At 54.2% G+C, this 19,780-nt stretch overlaps 1 protein-coding gene across 2 annotated transcripts; it reads right to left on the reverse strand.

Annotated features, from left to right (window-relative positions):
• Positions 1-1,708: 1,708 nt before the first annotated feature.
• Positions 1,709-17,220, reverse strand: PANX3 (pannexin 3). Of its 2 annotated transcripts, XM_054049477.1 has the most exons (5): positions 16,916-17,220; positions 11,184-11,326; positions 8,433-8,647; positions 5,527-6,194; positions 1,709-2,312 (listed from the first exon to the last, which is right to left on the reverse strand). In XM_054049477.1, exons 1-5 carry the CDS (start codon positions 17,094-17,096, stop codon positions 2,245-2,247), a joined length of 1,275 nt encoding a protein of 424 aa, XP_053905452.1. In that variant the 5' UTR covers positions 17,097-17,220; the 3' UTR covers positions 1,709-2,244. The 2 variants fall into 2 exon arrangements, with proteins under 2 accessions (XP_053905452.1, XP_053905451.1); XM_054049476.1 differs by lacking the exon at positions 16,916-17,220 and having other exon boundaries at positions 11,184-11,763.
• Between the last annotated feature and the right edge of the window lie 2,560 nt (positions 17,221-19,780).

Raw genomic sequence — 19,780 nt, forward strand, 5'->3', positions numbered from 1 at the left:
ATCATCCTTATTTTATAGCTGGAGAACTGGGGCACAGAGATTAAGGGCCACGTTCTCCACTGGTCAGCGCCCAGCACATACAGCTCTTTGGAAACCGCCCACTTACTTAGGTGCATCAATGGGAGCTGAATACTTCTGGAAATCTGCCCCCATGTGGTGCCCACAGTCACTCAGGGTGTCTGTGCCAGGCCTTGGACCCGGCTCTCCTGAGTCCCAGTCTAGTGCCTTACCCACCAGACCTTCCCCCTGCTGGATCCTATGACTTTAAGAGCAATGTCCACCAGGCTAGATACAAGAAGCAACATGTCACTCTTTGGTTCTGTCTCTTCCCCACCAAGCGCTGACCCCAGCGCCACCATTTTATTCTCTAGGTTAGTGAATAAAAGTTCTTGCTTTAAAGTATTTCTGAGTGCAAAGAGAGGGCAGCAAACCCACTGCCTGCTAAAACCCAACTGCCGAGAGCTGTGAATGCCAGCCCCTGCCACGAGAGAGCCCAGCCCAGCAGGGTGGGGGTGTTAGAACCCCAAGGGCTCCCACTCCATTGTGCGGAGCGGCCTGTTCTTAGTGGCATCCCGCTGGCCCTGTGGGCCCGTCTCCCCCCTTTTCCTCAGCCCTGGCCGCCCAGCTGCCTGACCAGCCCTCTCCTGCTGGTAACTAGTTACCTATGGTACTTACATGGCCCCTCTTACCTGAGTACTTGAGCCCCTCACATGTCTTTAATGGAGTTATCCTCCCACCACCTCAGCACGGCAGGGCAGTGCTATTAACTCCATTGTAAGCTGCATAGACAATGGCAGAGCAGGGACCTGCAAATCACTGGCTAGCACACTAACCCCTGGCCCATCTTCCCTCACTAGCAGCACCTGTCCCCTTGTGTTTCCTCTCCACCTTCCCTGACATCATTCTGGGATGTATTAGCAGGAGTGTGTGAGCAAGACACGAGAAGTAATTCGTCCGCTGTACTCTGCGCTGATTAGGCCTCAACTGGAATATTGTGTCCAGTTCTGGATGCCACATTTCAGGAAACATGCGGACAAATTGGAGAGAATGCAGAGAAGAGCAACAAAAATGATTAAAGGTCTAGAAAACATAACTGATGAGGGAAGACTGAAAAAATTGGGTTTGTTTAGTCTGGAGCAGAGAAGACTGAGAGGGGACATAACAGTTTTCAAGAACATAAAAGGTTGTTACAAGGAAGAGGGAGAAGAATTGTTCTTCTTAAACTTGGAGGATAGGACAAGAAGCAATGGGCTTCAATTGCAGCAAGGGAGGTTTAGGTTGGACATTAGGAAAAACTTCCTAACTGTCAGGGTGGTTAACCACTGGGATAAATTGCCCAGGGAGGTTGTGGAATCTCTATCATTGGAGATTTTTAAAAGTAGGTTAGACAAACACCTGTCAGGGATAGTCTAGATAATACTTAGTCCTGCCATGCGGGTGGGGGACTGGACTAGATGACCTCTCGAGGTCCCTTCCATCCTATGGTTCTATGATATAGCAGTCATGGAGGCAGTTTTTCTGACCTCTTGTTTCTAGCTGCTTTTAAAGCCTGACACCTACAGCTGGCAAGGGAGTGAGCCAGGACCATGTGCCCGGCCAGCTGGGTTGTAGTCCCCAGTGTAGGGCTGGTGGGTTCTAGTCTAGCACCATACTATCCTTCAGAGCAGCCTGCTTCCGCAGAATCCAAACGCCTTTAAAGCAAGAGCAATACACGGCATTTACTTTTTAATTATGAACCATTTTCCATTTCCTCTACTTAATTTTGAATATGCCTTCCTCAGCCCCCTGGGCCCGCTGGTACTCTCACTTCCTGTGGGGAAAGTAACTCCACTGAGATCATTTATGCTAGAGGAAATCAGGAGTATCTCCTCTGGCATCCATAGTTACACTGGGGTAGAATTGCTATAAAACCAGAATCGGGCCCCACAGCTGCACTGGAGCAGCTGGACCCAAGAGAATGGCAGGGTGAGGATTACACTGGTCCAGATAAAAACCAGTTTCATGGGCGCTGATCAATGGATCTGACAAATAACTAGAGTCATGAACAGTTTCAGCCATGATTACATGGGTGGGATGAGTGCAGAGCCGATCCTGGAGCGGTAGCTGAGTATAGGGCTGTGGCCTGAATTCACCCCATGGATTTGATTGTTACATTTGTTAGTCGTCCTCTAACATCTTGTCATCTTTCAGCAGGGGAGCTGTGATCGTCCCATCCCTGCTCAGCAATCTGTCAGGGTCCTTCACTCAGGCAGAGCCAGGCGGGCTGGGCTTGGGGTCAGCATTTCTTTTAGCTTCTCCTGTGGGTTTCATTTCTAGATAAGGGAAGAGAAGAGACAGTCACCAGTGTATGTGGGTGATGGAAATAAAGGGGAAAGGGAGAGCCCTAAGGGATGTCACCAGCCTCACTAGAACCTGCTCCCCACCAGCCTAGCCCTCCCATCCCCCTGTCTCAGACCGTCGGGATACACTCTTTGCTGCAGGGATTGCTGTAGCAGAAGGGTCCAGCTAGGTTGGTACCCTTTGTCCAAGCGTGGCCACTTTGCGGGGCTCCAGGAAGAGGCATAACGCCCCCCGCTTCCCTCATTTCCTATCCCCCATGGAGTCAGTTCTTCGTGTAACAAAGGAGGGAATTTTCTCCAGCTCCAGCTGACACTAATGAGCACCCATACTAAAACACGAAGATGGCTGGCTCTTGGCATTTGCTCATAGCCAGCAACAGGGACATACTACACTTGTATCATATCCAGCGGCAGTGAGTTCCACCGTTTAATTATACATTGTACCCAGTTTCCTTTTATCTATTCTACACTTCTTGCTTTTCGCCACTGCGTGCCCTTTGTTCTCTTACAGGATGCTGAGATGGGGAAATGGGGCACCCTCTCCCCCCTTCATTATTTCATTCAGCTAAAGGCATCAGGGGATCTCCTTCTATTCTCTTTCCAGCAAAGCAGCCCCAGGTTTTTAGTGCTCCTGTTCCCTTCCACTGAGCTCCAACTCCCTTCTCTACAGTCTGGTTCTCCCCGCTGATGGGATCCAGCCCCTTGGTCACAGTTTGAAGAGTGACTGTTCTCTCTAGCCACCCTCACAGCTGTTACGTGGCCTCCAGGGGTCGCTCTGTACTATGGCACTGCTGTAAGGGCATCGGGAAGTTCCCTTAGCGCTAACTCATAGTCATCCCTGCTGCCTGTGGATAATCATTGAGCGAAGGAAAGAGCAACAAGGTATCAGGCAGGGATAGGATTTGAACCTGGGTCCCCCACATCCCAGGGGAGTGGCCTATAAGGGAGGCATGGCTGCTGGTAAGGGTTGGGCTGCCCCTCCAGGATGTTTCTAGCTGTAAGCATGGCTGATAGCTACACCATGTCCAGGTGACTCCTCTGAGCCCCCAGGCTCCCCCTGCCTGCCGTGCTCTGCTGCACTCCCCTCTTGAAAGGAAGGGAGGCATGTCTGTTGCTTGCCGGTCATCCAGGAGCCGAAGCAGCTGTTACCATGGTGACTGGGCTGATCATACTCAGCATGGCCCTGGTGTTTTTCAGCCAGAGATCTCAGGGCACGGCCTAAAGGGGGATAAGGATCATGCTCCCCATTTTACAGAAGGGGAGACTGAGGCACAGATGGGGGAGAGGGGAATCATACAGCCAATAATGGCAGAACAAGGACGAGAACCCAGGAGTCCTGGTTCCTAGGCCCGGGTTCAAACCCAGGACTGCACTGTCAGAGTGAGGGGGATGGACCGTCGATCGAGGCAGCAGCCCTGAGGCACACAAGACAGCTCCTGTCGGTGGGGACCAGCTGCCCGCGCTGGACCCAGACAGGCCAAAGGAAGTCAATTCAAGCTGTGCGAGAGCAGGAGGTCGGTTTACAGCCATGCTCCGTTCCCTCCCCCAGAGCGCGAGCGGCCAGCCAGGCGTGGCCCAGTAGCGCACCCCACATGGCGCAGGAGCCAGCGAGCAGAATGGGGGCTGGGGAGAGAATTGGGAGAGAAGCGGGCCTGGAAATCAAAGAGCTCAGACCAGACAGCAGCTGCCCCAGGCCCAGGGGTGTGTGGTGGGAACAAGACAAGAGGTGTGTCAGAGGCCGCTGGTGCCTTTTGCTGGCCCAGCAGAGAGACACCGATGTGCCTGGGAAACTTGGCTGAACCGTCCCGCCTCGGCAACGTTTGCTCAGGGCACAGGGGAGCCCAGGCAGGAACCCCGAGTTTACAGCCAAACAGCTAACCGAGACCCTTCGGTGACCCAGGAGAAGCAGGGGCACAGGGCTCCAAGCTGCTGCCCCATGGCCTGCGGGGTCTGACCCCCAGCAGTGGCCCCCAACGGGCGGAGCTTCGGCTCCCTCTGAGCCTCGCAGGCAGCCTGGCTTTTAAGCTGCCAGCTCGCCAGTGAAGCAGGTTCAACTGTTACTATGGCAGCCACCCACCCACATGCAAAATCCAGACAGCCGCAAAATCCCAGCTACCATGAAGCATCCGCGACCTAGAAAGGTCCAGTTTGGACCTTCCTCACCAAGCCAAGAGGGGTCCCGTTATGCCCTGCAGTGGGCGGTTGCACTCTTGTGGTTCAGGGTTGGTTTGTGGCACACCACAGGTTCATTACTATTGCAAAAGAAAAATTGGGGAACATGAGAAGGGCCGAGGGTTGTGGGGGGCAGACAGGTTCCCCCCTTTGCACAGAGCTGGGCAGATCCTGGGGATATCCCCAGGGAGTTTTCTGGGCCTACCCTTGTGCCCCTGGTGCGTTTGTGTTCTACAAATATCCCAAGCAGCTTTTACCCACCAGGAGCAAGTTCCACAAGTGGAAGAGTAGCTCACGCTCCAACATGGCTAGTCACAGAAGTCATCCAATCGGAGAACAGAAAGAAGATCACATGACTTACGTAACGAACATGCCGTTTGAATTTTGCATTCTTAATGAGCTGCTGAGAAACGCCCTGCAATCCAGTAAGAAACATGGTTCTTGGGGGAGTGCCCAGAGGCGCCGAGCAGAACGTATGTCCCACACAACACCCTGCCCCCCAGCTCGTCCGAGCGAATAAAGAAAATTGGGATATCACCAAATACGCTCGAGAGCTTTGCAGGTTTCCAGCAGACGGGGCATTCACCACTCAACTGGCTCTGCCAGCAAGGCTAGAAGCAGCAGAGGGATAATTGGGGTGGTGCAGGGGGAGAGGAGAAGTAATGAGATGCAAGTAAGGAGAATTGAAGATGACAGTCAAGAAAAGATCAGCGCCTCTAAACTCTGGAATATTCCCCCGAAGGAAGTGACGGGAGCCTCCTTGCCCAAGATACTAAGAACTAGGTTGAACGGGGCATGGAGGATCACCTAATAGGAAGCTCTCCTGCCATGGCAGGCTGGCTACAGGCTAGGTGACCAGGTAAGATTTGTCCATCTCTGACTTTTAGCAGGGGGAATGGAGGCACTTTGCCAGCACTGTGTCGATTTTTCATCGACTTCCCAGTCCCACTGAGATTTCCATGCTTTGATTCAAAGCAACCCAGAGGGAGGGAGGAAGGTTCCATTCGTCTCTTACCCAGGATCTCGCTGCTTGGAGGAGGAGGAGGGTTTCCTTCGGCCCCTGCAGCGCAGGCCGGGTGTTTCGGTTTGGACGTCTCCAGGCCGGCGAGGAGGGTCATGAAATCCACCACGGTGTCGATGTGCTGTGGGCTGGAGGTGACCTCCCTCAGCGCGCACACCGCGTTCAGCCGGCTGAAAGACTTGAGCTCTGAGATATTGGCCTGCAGGAACAGGAGGAGGATGTTCAGGTCGTTCAAGGGGCAGGTCAGCATCTTCCTGCTGAGGAGGTCGAAGGCAGGCAGCATCTCATAGATGGACAGGAGGCGCTTGTCCCACTGGAGGAGCTGCAGCATGTTGTAGATGACCACAGGCGCCAGGAGGACATAGACCCCCCCGTTGGAGAGGCTGATCAGCTGGAAGACAGAGAAGAAGACCAGCTTGCAGGGAATCACATCGGGGACCTGGGGCTCATCCCGCAGGAGCCCTGTCTTGATGGAGCAGCTGAATTCATCTTGGAAAAAGACGTGGAGGTGGAGGAATCCCAGGTAGAAACAGGTAGCAGCGATGAGGAGCAGCAGCAGCAGGTTCCGCAGCAGGTAGGCGCCCACCAGGGAGTGCGAGCGCTGTTTGCAGGCCAGGTACCGCTCCAGCAGCGGGAACTCAAAGTACCGCTCCCTGCGAGCCCTGGGGGAGAGACAGAGGGGTAGTTGGGGCCAGTTCCTCAGCTAGGGTAAATCAGGTCACTTCACTGAAGTTAGTTTACACCAGCTGAGGACCTGGCCTGTAAATTCCACCTCTAGCGTTAAATCCCCGGGTCCCTGATGCCAAGGGGATGTAGTGCTGGATGGATCAGAACACTGCCCAGTGCATTAACCAGAATCATAGAACCAGAAGGTTAGAAGGGACCTCAAGGGTCATCTAGTCTAGCCCCCAATGTGACTTGACGGGGGTGTGTGTGTGTGTGTTAATGAATCAGTTTGTTTATACTCAGAACATGTTTTGATCAATTTTTTTCCCGTCTGTAGCCAACACATTTTAAGTAATTTTGTTTAATAAAAAGATCCGCTTTTAAATGCTGGTTTTGTGCATGTAATTGAATTTTAATTTCCACCCAAATGGAGCATGACGCAAATCACAAGGAAAAAATTAAATCCTCCTCTAGTCACTAAAAATTGCAGCGTTCACCCTTTGCTAGCATAATCAAAATGCAGAAATTAAGAAGCTGAGAAAACGTGTCTGGATAAAACGTAACCTCGTGGTTAGCAAAAAAACATGGGGTTTAGGGCAAAGGCTGTTATTTCAATCCACGTGTGAATGGCAACCCTCCAATGAGCATCAACCTTCCTTTAGGAAAATAACTCAAAAGTACAAAAGCAAAACAGGATTAAAATCGAGGCTTTAAATCAAGGTTTCCTGCCTGCTGATTTCCATCATGATTTAAATCAACCCCCCTCTCCCCTCCTCCCTTCCAGTAGATTAAATGCAGAAGAGCTACATAAAGGGCCTGATCCTGCCCACAAGCCAATCCACCCCCCACCCCCTGCACTCCGTCAATGGGAGTTTTGCCTGCATACAGGCGGTGGGACCCTAAGGAAACCATAGAGATGAGCTTTGAAGTGCACTCAGCATAGGGTTGTTCATTACAGGAGCCCCGCCCCCCATCCCCTCCCACCATGGTATCTGCAGCCCCCTGGCCCTCCACTATCAGCAGGAGCCACACTGTGAATGTGGCTTATCCACAACTGCTTCCTGGAGAAGAAGCTAGAGTCATGGCTGCGGGGGTGAGAAGGGGGCAGGAGGCAGCGGGGGATGGGAGGAATCCCATGTGGGGGGAAGGGGCAGTGGCCGTCAGCTGGGGCCCTGCACTGTTACCTCCCCGGGGGTCTGCTGACCCTAGGCCCAGCCCAGAGTGCTCTGTACCCCATTCACAGGCCCACCTCCAGCCCTGGGGCAACTCAGTCTCAGCCCCAGGTGGAGGGTGGCCCGTGCTGTGGATGGGATCAGACACACACATGCCGGACCAGATTGGACCACAGCCCCACGTGGGGTGGGGGCTTCCAGGCACAGATCTCATAGAATCATAGAATATCAGGGTTGGAAGGGACCTCAGGAGGTCATCTAGTCCAACCCCCTGCTCAAAGCAGGACCAACCCCCACTAAATCATCCCAGCCAGGGCTTTGTCAAGCCGGGCCTTAAAAACCAAAAGATTCCACCAACCTCCCTAGGTAACCCATTCCAGTGCTTCACCACCCTCCTAGTGAAAAAGTTTTTCCTAATATCCAACCTAGACTTCCCCCACTGAAAGGAAAGGTCAAGGAGGGTCCTGAGGAGATGCCATCTGAAGATGCAGGGGAATACCACAGGGGGAACAGTCCCTCTGCCTGACCAGGGACTTGAACCCTTGACCCTCAGATTAAAAGTCTGATGCCCTGTGGAGAGCAAATCCCGCAGCCCATCCCAGGCCGTCACAGAGGGCTCTCCACAGTGGAGGGAGTGGGGGCCCGGGTTATAGGGATCCACCACCCAGCTCCAGTCTGTGTCACCTTCCCCTCAGAGCCCCTGAGTGCTGAGGAACCCCCTCCCCACAACAGGGCGGGCCTGAGGGCAGTCTCGGTGAGGGAAGGTCCTGGTAGCATGGCCTTGGGGGAGCTGGGGCTGGGCAGGAACTCCAGTGCCGACAGGTTCGGGGGGCAGAGACCTGGCCTGGGGCATTGGAGGGCCCCTCCTGCCTGGACCAGTCCTAAGAACATTTTCCAAGGAGATCCCTCCACCTTGCCCCACTGCAGAGCTCTCTTGCTCTGGGTCTCCCAGGAAAAGGGCTCAGACCCCTGGACCCGCTCCAATGAGATGGTGGCTGAGGGACTGTGCACACTGGGAGCGGGAGGAGGAACCCAAAGGAGGAACTCAAGCCACTGACTCACTTCTCAAACTCCTCCCAGAAGAGCCGGGCATCCGTGCTGGCCTGGCGGACCTTCACCATGTGCTGCACCAGGCGGATGGAGCGGTTGTAGGACTTGTCCAGCTCGTCGATGATGAAGAGCAGGTCGCTGTTCAGTGCAGGTGCGGCTGTGTATCGCCACAACAAGGAGGGCAGGTACATGGCCACCGCGATGAGCAGCAGGGAGTAGGGGAAGGCCTGGGCAAAGGACAATGCAATGGCTGAGACCAGCTCGACCGGCGAGAGAGAGAGCAGAACAGCGGTCAGAACACTCAGGGCCATTCAGGGCTGCACATTCTACTCCTGAGGGCATTCTGCGCCAAAAAATTAAAAATTCTGCAGACAATGTTTTAAAATTCTGCAAACTTTTGCAAATTTTATTTGTCAAATACATTTGCAGGCTCCCGCATGGCATTGGGGAGCACAGATCACTGGCTGCACAGAGGTGGGAGATCACTGTGCAGCTTCCCCCCGGGACACGGACTCAGCAGTGAGGCTGCACACGACCCTGACACAGTGCGAGGACCGGGCCTGTCCCAGAAACACCTCAGGGCCCTGCCCCTCCATGCCAGGTGCACCAGGTGTGGGCAGGCAGGCTCAGCAAGGCAGGATCCAAGTGTGGAGTGGTTTAGTGTGGGGGGATCCAGGTGTGGGGTGAGACGGTTCTGTGAGGGATCCGGGTGCGGGGGGGAATCTGGATGCACAGAGGCTTGTTGGGAGCAATGGTAATGGGACTCTGCAGGGGGATCCAGGTGAAGGTTGTTGGGGCTCAGTGGGAGAGGGTCTCCATGTGGGGGGGATAGAACTTGGCAGAGGAGTCTGGGTGTGGGGAGCTCACTGGGGGCTCCAGATGCTGGGAGTGTAGGGCTCAGTGGGGTGGGGATCCAGGTGCAGCTGGTTGGAGCTCAGTGGGGTGGGGATCCCGGTGGCTCATTGGAGTGTCCGGGTGCAGCAGGAGTGGGACTCATCATGAGGGGTTCTGGGGGAGGGGGGGTGAGGCTCGGCGGGAGGGTCCGGGTATGAGGGTGTCTGGATGCACAGGGGTTGGGCAGATGGGGGAGCAGCTGTACAGAGATCCCTCCCCCTGCAGCTGAGGAGCAATGGGTGCAGGAAGCGGGGTTGAGGGGAGTTTGCAGAGCTTCCTGCAGCTGGGAGAGAAATTTGGGGGTGGGTCTGACCCAGCCCCAGATCCCATGAAGAGGAAGAGGAAGTCCCGTCCTCCCTAGCCCAGCTGGGACTAGCAGCTGAGCCCAGCGCAAGGTAGGCACCACCAGCCGGGTCTTCCCCAGTCCCGCCCCCTGCCCCATAGTGATTTACTTGTCTGCTGGCTGCCCTGGGCACCCAAAACATACTGCTGGGGAGGGTTGCATGACTGCTCTGCGGAGAAGCAAAGAAATCTGCGGGGGACATAAATTCTACGCATGGGCAGTGACACAGAATTCCCACAGGAGTAACATTCAGGAGGCAGGGAATGGCCAGGATAAGGCTGAACAGCAGATTAGGAGCTGCAGCCCTGAGGCCTAACCCCAGATATAATGATACCGAGCGATTACACAGCTCTTCCCACCTGACCATCTCCAAGAGCTTTACAATGGCTCATCCTCCCCATATTACAGATGGAGAAACAGAGGCATGGAGCAGGATAGGGACTTGCTCTAGGTCCCACAGGGAGTCAGTGGCAGAGCTAGGGATTGAATCCAGTTATCCTTAGTCCCAGCCCAGTGCCCTATCCATGAGGCCTCCTGGGGGGGGGGGGGGAACTGGACAGACCCAGGGGAACTTGAACCCCAAACAAGATTGCTCTCCAAATGAGCCTCACAGATCAGGACAATCCACTTGGCCCCTGGGAGCTGATGCAGGGTTTGCAGGGAAATAGAGGAGATCCTGGGTGGGGGATTCTTGGAAACAGCAGAGGTGGTTCTTGCTTCTACACAGAGGTGGTTTGTTCAGAAGCTCTGCGGGGGCTGCTCCCAAACACACAGAAGTGGCATTGAGGCCTCTCTGCCCAATGAAGTGACCATGACCATTTCTTTGAGATCTGGACCTTGCGCCAAGAGTCGCTGCCTTGTGACATCCAGGCTGGGTCCCTGCCATGGACTCTGCACGGGGCTGTCCCTGGAGACCACTCGGCAATTTCAGCTGGTGCAGAATGGTGCCGCCTGGCTGATGGGCAGAGCTGGCTGCAAGGAGCACGCTACAGCAGAACATAACCACACCGACCCCCTTGTCACTTCTGGAGCCATTTGGCCTCGATCCCACAAGCCCCCGGTGGCTGGAGCCTGCCTGTCAGGTACAAATAGGGTGACCGGATGTCCCGATTTTATAGGGACAGTCCCGATATTTGGGTCTTTTTCTTATATAGGATCCTATTACCCCCTACCCCCATCCCGATTTTTCACACTTGCTGTCTGGTCACCCTAGATACAAATCTCCCTGCCGCATGCCAGGGCCATGATGGAGATCAGCAGGATTCCACCGGCTGGGGCTGAGGGCAGCACTTCCTGCTCTGGGGCAAATTGGTCTGGCAGAGCCCCTTAGGGTGCAGTGCAAAGGCCAGCCCGTCCCTCTCGCCTTTGGCTGACAGGGGGGCGGGGAGCACTTTATCCTGCTGAGTTGGGTTCTTCACCTGGGTCCTTTGCCCACCTGAATGCCACTGGCCCTGGAGATGCTGCATCGGGGGCTGATTTTCAGCCCCTTGAACTGCAGAGCTCCCCTAACCCATCAGCCCCGCTACCTTGAGAGTCCAGAGGGATTTGGCTGTAGTGTTTCCAGCAGCATCAAATTCATAGTGGATCAAGGAATCCCAGCAAGACGTATCAACGTATGCAGACTGCTTCCCTGTGAAGTTGGCGGGCGAGAAACAGCTGATCTGGGTCCCTGGAACAGAGCACGAGTGGTTACAGCAAGAGGCAGGGAGGAGCTGCTGGACCCACAGGTGGGGATTCCACCCACCACCATCCCCACTAACGCAAAACCCGGCTGCTCTGGAATCTCTGCGGTGAATGTGTGTCCAGCAGCCCCGTTCCAGCCCACTCCCCTTCCAGCCTGACACCAGCCTGCTATGCAGTGTGGATAGCACCCTCTTGTGGGCACGGAGCAGCCAGCAATGCCATGCTGTCAGCGCCACCTGGGATTGCATGGGCCCCAATTTTAAACTCAGTGACAACACAGCAACATCTCTGCTGGCTGGGGTCAGGCTGCCTGATTCCCTGCAGGCTGGAGCTGTGTGTTGTCCACACGCCTCCCAGCTGCCTTGGGACTACACATAGGCGCCGACTCCGTGGGTGTTCCGGGGCTGGAGCACCCACGCAGAAAAATTAGTGGGTGCTCTGCACCCACCGGCAGCTTCCCATGGCCCCGCCCCACCCCCTTGCTCCAGCTCGTCTCCGCCTCCTCCGTGAGCGCGTTGCCGCGTCCTGCTTCTCCACCCTCCCTCCCGGCGCTTGCGCCGTGAAACAGCTGTTTCGCGGAGCAGGGAGGGAGGGAGGAGGAGGGAGAACACGGCGCGCTGGGGGAAGAGGCGGGGCTGGGGCAGGGATTTGGGGAAGGGATCCAATAGGGGCAGGGACTTTGGTTAAGGGGTTGGAATGGGGGCGGGGCCAGGGGCATGGGGGCGCGAGCACCCAGCGGCGCCGCAGAAAGTTGGCACCCCCGGGTTATCCCCTCCCTCCCTGTCTCCCAAACAGCCCATGTAACACAGTCAGCTGGGCACAACTTGTCTTGCCCTGGCCCGAAAAGGTGAGAGAGTCCCTGTGGCAAAGGCTCCTGCCAGCCCAGGAACAGCCTCACTGGCAAAGCCAGGCTTGGCAGGAAAGTCTGGCTCCAGCCAGCACTGAGAATCGAGCAGTACGATACGAGCGGTTCAGCGCAGCCTCGCTGAGCTCGTATACTGCCGTCCTGCCTGCAGCCACACCAATGCCCCTCTACACCTGGTCAGTTGCAAGGCACTCTGGGTACTTACCCCACCAGGGCCGGTTCCAGGCACCAGCCGACCAAGAACGTGCTTGGGGCGGCACCTTGGGGCAGGGCGGCGCTCGATTTTTTATTTTATTTATTTATTTATTTTTATTCGGCGGCGCGGCGCTCGGAGGGGGGGTGGGGCTTCGGGTGGCGTGGTGCTCGGAGGGGGGTGGGGGCTTCAGGCGGTGTGGTGCTCGGAGGGGGCGGGGGCTTCGGGCGGCGCTCGGAGGGAGGGTGGGGGTTTCGGGCAGCGTGGTGCTCAGAGGGGGTGCGGGGGCTTCGGGCGGCATGGTGCTGGGGGGGCGGGGTCTTGAGGAGACGGGGGCTGGCACGGAGGGGGAGCGGGGGCTTCGGGCAGCGCGGCCCTTGGAGGGGGGCAGGGCTTCAGGCTGTGCAGTGCTGGGGGGGCGGGGCTTCGGGTTGCGTGGTGCTGGGGGGGCGGGGATTTTGCCAGTGCTCGCGGGGGGGGGGGTACGGCGGGGCGGCGCTCTTCTTTTTTGCCTGGGGAGGCAAAAAAGTTAGAGCCGGCCCTGTACACCCCACAAACCACTGGCCACTGCAGGGGTGGCAGGGCAGGGGTGGTCTGGTGAGCTCCTATAGACCACTGGCTGAGGGATCCCTCTCTGCTTCCCCCAGGCCATGCCCCCAGGGACTCCACTCACTCTTCTGACTCCATGTGACACTATGTGCTCAAACCGAGCCACAAGCTTGCTGGTGGGGTTCATGCAGCAGGAATGCAGCTACCCGACAGCCCTGCAGCCCCCAGCTCCCCATCCCTGCTCCAGGCCTGTTAGTTTTGGAGGGGGCCGGAGGAACTGGCAGCTGAGGGGCTGGGGCAGTGGAATTCCCAGCTATGCCCCAGCCAATGGGCTACAGGTGGGTCACTAGCTGAGACGCCTGTTCTGCCAAACCCCAGGCAGCTCACCAGGCTAGACTTCGCTGCTGGTAAACGCAAGTGCAGTTGTTGGCTCAGGCCAGGCCAGCTAGGGTGACAGAACAAGGAGTAATGGTCTTGACAGAACAAGCAGTAATGCTCTCAAGTTGCAGTGGGGGAGGTTTAGGTTGGATATTAGGAAAAACTTTTTCACTAGGAGGGTGGTGAAGCACTGGACTGGGTTACCTAGGGAGGTGGTGGAATCTCCATCCTTAGAGGTTTTTAAGGCCCAGCTTGACAAAGCCCTGGCTGGGATGATTTAGTTGGAGATTGGTCCTGCTTTGGGCAGGGGTTTGGACTAGATGACCTCCTGAGGTCCCTTCCAACCCGGATATTCTATGATTCTATGATTTAGCTGCCATCTTGCCCAAATCATGATTTAGGTTTGGACGGGGCTATCAAGCATTTGCTAACGAAGGCATTTGAGATAATCCTGTCCCTGAAGACGATGAGTTCATTCCCGTAACACCATGTTCTGGTGCTTTACATACACACAGAGTTAGCCACAGCTCTAACACCGTGAATAGCCTACAGAAGGTAGAGAGCCCATCAACTAGACTATTTCAATGTCCATTCAGGAGACTAATAACCTGGTGGCACCTCAATCTATGTTATAATCAAGGAACAAGCCAGCAAAAATACATCTATTTTACTCTCTCCGACTCCACCCGGCCTCCTTAACATTAAGTCCAAGAACAAATTTCTGAGGCAGGATGGAAATTACATTCACAAACTTCACATTCTCCGGTCAGACATACACAAATAGCCCCACAAACACACGTGTCCTCTGCTCCCATGACTAGAGACCCAAGCTTTCCTGGCAGAAACGTTAAATCACTGGCAACACAGGAGCTTAGATTCACAGATTTTAAGGCCAGAAGGGATCTCTCCTGAATAACACAGGCTTGTTACCCCTGTATTGAGCCCAATGACTTGTGTTTGGCTAAAGCATCTTCCAGAAAGCTGTCCAGTCTTGAACTGAAGACTAGAGAATCCACCACTTCCCTTGGTAGTTTGTTCCAGTGGCTGAATAGCATCAGGCCTCATACCGATCCCTACAGAACTCCGGCGGAACACCCCCATTCAATGAAGGTTCCCCACTAATAGCTACTTTTTGAGACGTGTTAGTTCGTTTCTAATCCATTTAATGTGTGGTCTATTGCTATTGTGGAGTGCTAAATTTTTTAAATTAGAATGTTGTGTGGTGCTAAGTCAAACACCTTACAAAAGTTTATTATAACTTACATTCTTAGTTGGGCCATCCTGCTTGCTCTTTTTTAATATTAGCACAACATTAGCACTCTTCCAGTCTTCTTGAAGCCCCCAAGATTCTGAGATTTATAAAAAATTAATATCAGCTGGCCAGAGATCTCCTCAGCCAGCGCTTTTAGGACTCTTGGTTACAAGTTTTCCAGGCCTGCTGATTTGAAAGATTTTATCCCTAGATTTTCCACACTACATAACTTCGAATTTCTATCAATTGCTGTATATATTTTTTCCATTTGTTATATATTGCTTTCTTATTGCTAATTGCTGCGTTCATTTTGCCATTGAACCAGGTTGACTGTTAGCCAAAGCTGCTCTCTTTCTCAATTGTGGAATCGTGGCTTTTTGGCCAACTAATACATTCTTTTTAAAGAACTCCCAGTTTTCAGTCACAGTTTTCTAAGTTTTTCTTTCCAATGTCACGGATAGTTTTCCTCAGTTTAGGGAAATGAGCCCTTTTGAAACACCAAGTGTTTCTATTACTGATTGGGACTGGCCTCTACTTGCTCATATCAAATGTGATCAGCTCCTGATCACCACCCCCTAGACAACCACCAACTTCAGTCCAGTGGTAATTCATCTTTAGTCATTAGAATGAGTCCAAATACAGTGACCTGGTGTTCGATGTAACGCCCTTTGTGTTAGAACATCATCACCCATAAAAGAAGCTAATGATATTTTACTACTGGCTCCATGAGACCTCCAGCAGATGTCTCCCAAATTGAAGTCTCTCATAAGACCACAACTTTTCTGTCCACACAGTACAGGAAGGTTGATCCAGGGGTTGCGCCCCTGGTCCAGCCTGCCTTGTATTCATTCTCTGACCAGAGCCATAACTTGTAGAAGTTAGTAAAAAATCATCCTGATAGTTAATTACAAAGCAATATGCATTTGGGAATATTTCTTCATCGTCCCAGCTAAGCAGTGGTTGGCTTCTGTCATGAGGTGAGTATCCCTCATAAATGTCTCTCCCAGCAGGTCTAATTGTCGAGGATATTCTTAATATTCAGGGAAACGTCTAACCCTGTTTTGGAAGACGCTTAGCAGGTTTCCTCTCTAACATCATGTGGAGGGGAGTTCCACAGGCTAAACACACATTGTGTAAATAGGCATCTCCCATTTGATTTTACTAGATGCTCTCTCTCTTCCAGAAGCAGCAACTGAACCAACAAAGGGGACTTAAGAAAGATTGTGACATAACTCCCTTATCTACCCACACACACACACCCCTCTCTCAACAAGAACACAGGGCATGTAGCAGTGGGATGGACAGAAAGAGGTAGAAAGCAAGGAAGCCAGACCAAAGCCTCTGGAGGCAGAAACAGATCATCCTCCAAGTCCATGTTTAGCTTGAGGTTAAGATGCATCCAATTGTGTTATCAATGCAACTTTGTGTAATAGCATCCCAGGCCAAGTCCTATAACTGGGGAAAGAAGAGTCAATTCAAGCACTGTCAGCATCCCAGTGCTGGCTGGGCTGGCTCTCCAAGGGGCTGCAGGGACAGAGAAAACCACAGCCTCCGAGAACATCCAGGGGCAGGAGAGAGAGAGAGAGAGGAGTGAGCGAGACCACCCATAACGCAGGCGACCAGCTAGTGAGGTGCAATGCCAACCACATCAGCACAAAAACTGGGAACTCCCAGGAGAGGGCAGCAGCCGTTGTTTTTGTCAGAATTGTGGCAAGTTATGTCCAAGGTTATATGATGGCTAAGGAGCGGTCCCACCACCACCACCAGCAGAACCCTACTTAGATCAGAAGCTCTTTGGGGCTTCCAGTTCTCCTGGCACAGTGCCTTGCACCATGGGGCCCTGGGCCATGACTGGGGCTCCAAGGCACTATTGCAACACAGATGATAAACACCACAGACTCTCCAGGGGAGCACAGAGTGTTCACAGGAACATAGGAACTGACAACCTGGATCAGCCCGAGATCCATCTAGTTCAGTGGCCTGGCTCGGACAACGACCAGAACCAGATTCTTCAGATGGAAGAACCTTGCAGTGGCAGATGTGGGACAGTCAACACCCCATTAAGGTCTCACCCTAACCCCTAGTACTTAGAGGGTGGAGCAGGTACTGAAACAGCACAAGGTTTTATTGTCCTTCTGAAACTCTTCCACACCCCCAGAACTCTGACTAGTTCCCCATAAACACCCCCTCACTCCTTGAACCTTCCATGTACCTGTCATGCATCAGCAGAACTAGAGCCAGTGGGGTCCGTGCTGCATACCCTGCTCCTTCCCTAGATCTTTCTACCCTTAATGCTGATCTAAAACCAGTCCTGATAACACACCACCCTGCAACTTACCTGTGGAAAACTCCCGCGCAAACGCCAGGGACACCAGGAACAGGGGCAGCCCCACCGTGACAAACTTCACAACGCGGTCGCTTGGTAACTCCAGGCGAAGGCCTTTGGCTCGGGAGCCGCTCGGTTCCGGGAGCAAAGCATCAGAGAGCATGTACTCGGCCGCCGTGTGTGCGATAGACATGACTCCGGGAGCAGAGAAGACGCAGCTGCTGGTGTTGTTTATGGCTTGATCCCGGCCGAGCGGTAGCTAGCAGGGCATGAGCACTTGTGGGGTTGAAAGCTGTATTTGCCCAGCATTATGTACCGGGCTGTGGTAAATGACAGCCCAGGCAGTGCACGATGTGCATTGCTAATTACAAGGGAAGCCTTTTCTCTAGGAAAGTTACAAATAGCCTTCCCGCACTGATTGCTGGGCCCTGGCGTGCCTCACCCAGCCACAGGCAACCCCACGAAAGGCTGCGTCCTTGTGGTTTTACAGCCCTCTCTCATAAACAGATTTATTTCTAGCAGCGATTTGAAGGGGTGTGGGGCTGCTGGGCTATTTTTGCATCCAGTAATGAGCAGGAGGGTTGGCAGGGAGGCACAATCCCACCCCCAGCTCCCATGCCTGGGGGGTGGGTGATGCACGCACGTGTCAGCTGTAATGACCTCTGACACTCGCTGCAAGGTGAGTGATTCTCAGCCAGGCGGATCCCCAGCCCTGTGGGCAGCCATTAGTGGCACGATATAGAGAGGCCTTTCTAGGGCCTGACACCGCCCCGGGCACTGCAGGGCTGCAAGGCGAGGATGGTAGGCGTTTGACCAGGACAAGCCCCAGACTCCAGTAGACACTCACATGTGCACCTACCCGAGGGAAGGGACACCGCTGTGCTGTTCAGGGGAGACACTGCTGAGCACAAGAGCTGACGGCCCCTCAGGGCAGGCAGAGAGGAGCGGGCAAGGAAACCTTACTAGGGATCTGCAGATCTAGTGCGTAGGGCAGATTTTCAAAGGTATCGAGGTACCTCACTCTCACAGATTTTTAAACATCTTTAAAAATCTGGGCCTTGGTGCCTGTCGATGCCCCTCCAGGTTCAGCCTCTTCTCCAGAGCCAGCAGCCTTTGACTTGTGACTCTGCCTCTAGAGGTCCCAGTGGGGTCTTTTCCACACCGTTTCCTCCTGCTCGTTGCATGGGCAGTTGTACTCTTTCAGGGACAGTAGCCCTGGTAGCAATCCCACTGCCCGCTCCCCCTGCTCAGGTGGCCCATGCCTGACCCAACTTGGTGCAGCACTCTGCCTAGTTAAGCTCAGTGGTAGGTCCCTTGCACTCTCACCCTCATCCTGGGAAGAGCCCCACCCCCAAACAACCACCCTTTATAAGTTGACCTGCTTGCTCAGGAGTTTGCCCCTACCCCATGGCCAAACCTTGCTGAGCCTCCCCCCATGCAAGCTTGTCAGAGGCACTTGAGTGTAAAAGGCTCCCGTGCTTGTGCCCCTGGGCTCACTTAGAAGGCCTCTCTGGTTCAGGGCCGGCTTTAGGAAGTGCGGGGCCCAATTTGAACATTTTCGGCAGGGCCCCGGCAGGGATGACTTAAAAAAAAAAAAAAAAAAAAAACCACGTAAAAAAACCCCTTTCATTTCTTCCATGTATTATTTACTTTCCATAACTATATAAATAATAACAAAATTATATATTACGTACATTGCATAATGTATGCGGATGTATGTTAACCCTACCTAAAGTTCTTTTTTAAAAAGATGGGCCTGAACTAAAAATGAGCTCCGTTTCACATGTGTGGGTCCCACCACTCCCTGGGGGTGTTCTAGGGTGACCAGATGTCCTGATGTTATAGGAACAGTCCCAATTTTGGGGTCTTTTTCCTATATAGGCTTCTATTACCCCCCACCCTGTCCCGATTTTTCACACTTGTTGTCTGGTCATCCTAGGGTGTGCACATGTGTGGGTCCCAGCTGCTCCCTGCCCCCCTCATTGAAGCAGGTGTGCAGGGTTAGTGCCCTGGGAACTGCAGGGCACCAGTGGACATGGGGCTGGCTGGAGACAGGGGCTGGCTGCGGGCAGGGCTGGTGCGGGCAGGACAGGGGGTAGCAGCAGCAGCAGCCTGGGGCTTGGGCGCTGTTTAAAGGGCCCAGGGCTCCCCTGCTTCTACCGCCTGGCCCTTTAAATAGCCGCAGGAGCCCTGGGGAAGCGGCGGGGCTCTGGTGGCTATTTAAAGGACAGGGCAGCAGAGGAAGCTGGAGCCCTGGCCCTTTAAATAGCCCCTGGAGCCCCTGCTACCCCAGGGCTCTGGGGGCTATTTAAAGGGCCTGGGCAGGGCCGGCTTTAGGCAGATTCAACCGATTCTCCTCTTTAGGGCGTGGGGCCCTCTTAGGCACAGGGCCAGATTGAGGGGAATTGGTTGAATTGGCCTAAAGCTAGCCCTGCTCTGGTTGCTTGGCCACTCTAGCCCCTTGCTTTGGCTGCAGCGGCTTCTTGCCCAGCCATCCTCACCCCTCCCCATCCAGACCCCGGGCCAGGGCCAGGCCTTCTCCTGGCTCTGCTGATGGGTCCATACCACCTTTCAGGCCAGACTAACCCTGGAAGAGAGAGGGGGTCTAGCCTGGATGAGTCCCAAGAGACTTCCCCTTGTTATGCAGCTGTCTGTCCATCATCTCTTTGCCAGGGGTCCCCACTGAATTAGCAGGGGCAGGATCATGCTAAAGCCCCTCTGGACAGAAGTTTAGACCCGACTTTGATTTACTTACTGCACATCAGCGTGTCTCACTCTACGGCCATGGACAAGTGCAAGAATGGAGCCGGGGGGGGAGGGCGGGGGGAGAGAGAAAGGTGCTCTCCCTCCAGCCGTGAGCCAAATGGGACGCACCTG

This window comes from Malaclemys terrapin, chromosome 15 (assembly GCF_027887155.1).
Source record: "Malaclemys terrapin pileata isolate rMalTer1 chromosome 15, rMalTer1.hap1, whole genome shotgun sequence".
NCBI classification, from domain to species: Eukaryota; Metazoa; Chordata; order Testudines; family Emydidae; genus Malaclemys; species Malaclemys terrapin.

What these genes read in the sequence shown, in the direction of transcription:
- PANX3 (XM_054049476.1), bottom strand. Translation starts at nt 11,588, where the DNA reads ATGCAATCCCAGGTGGCGCTGACAGCATGGCATTGCTGGCTGCTCCGT. An exon ending in AATCCCTCTGGACTCTCAAG is followed by an intron (nt 8,648 to 11,183) that starts GTAGCGGGGCTG and finishes TCCTTTGCCCAG; the next exon opens with GCCTTCCCCTACTCCCTGCT. An exon ending in TCCAAGCAGCGAGATCCTGG is followed by an intron (nt 2,313 to 5,526) that starts GTAAGAGACGAA and finishes TCCCTTATCTAG; the next exon opens with AAATGAAACCCACAGGAGAA.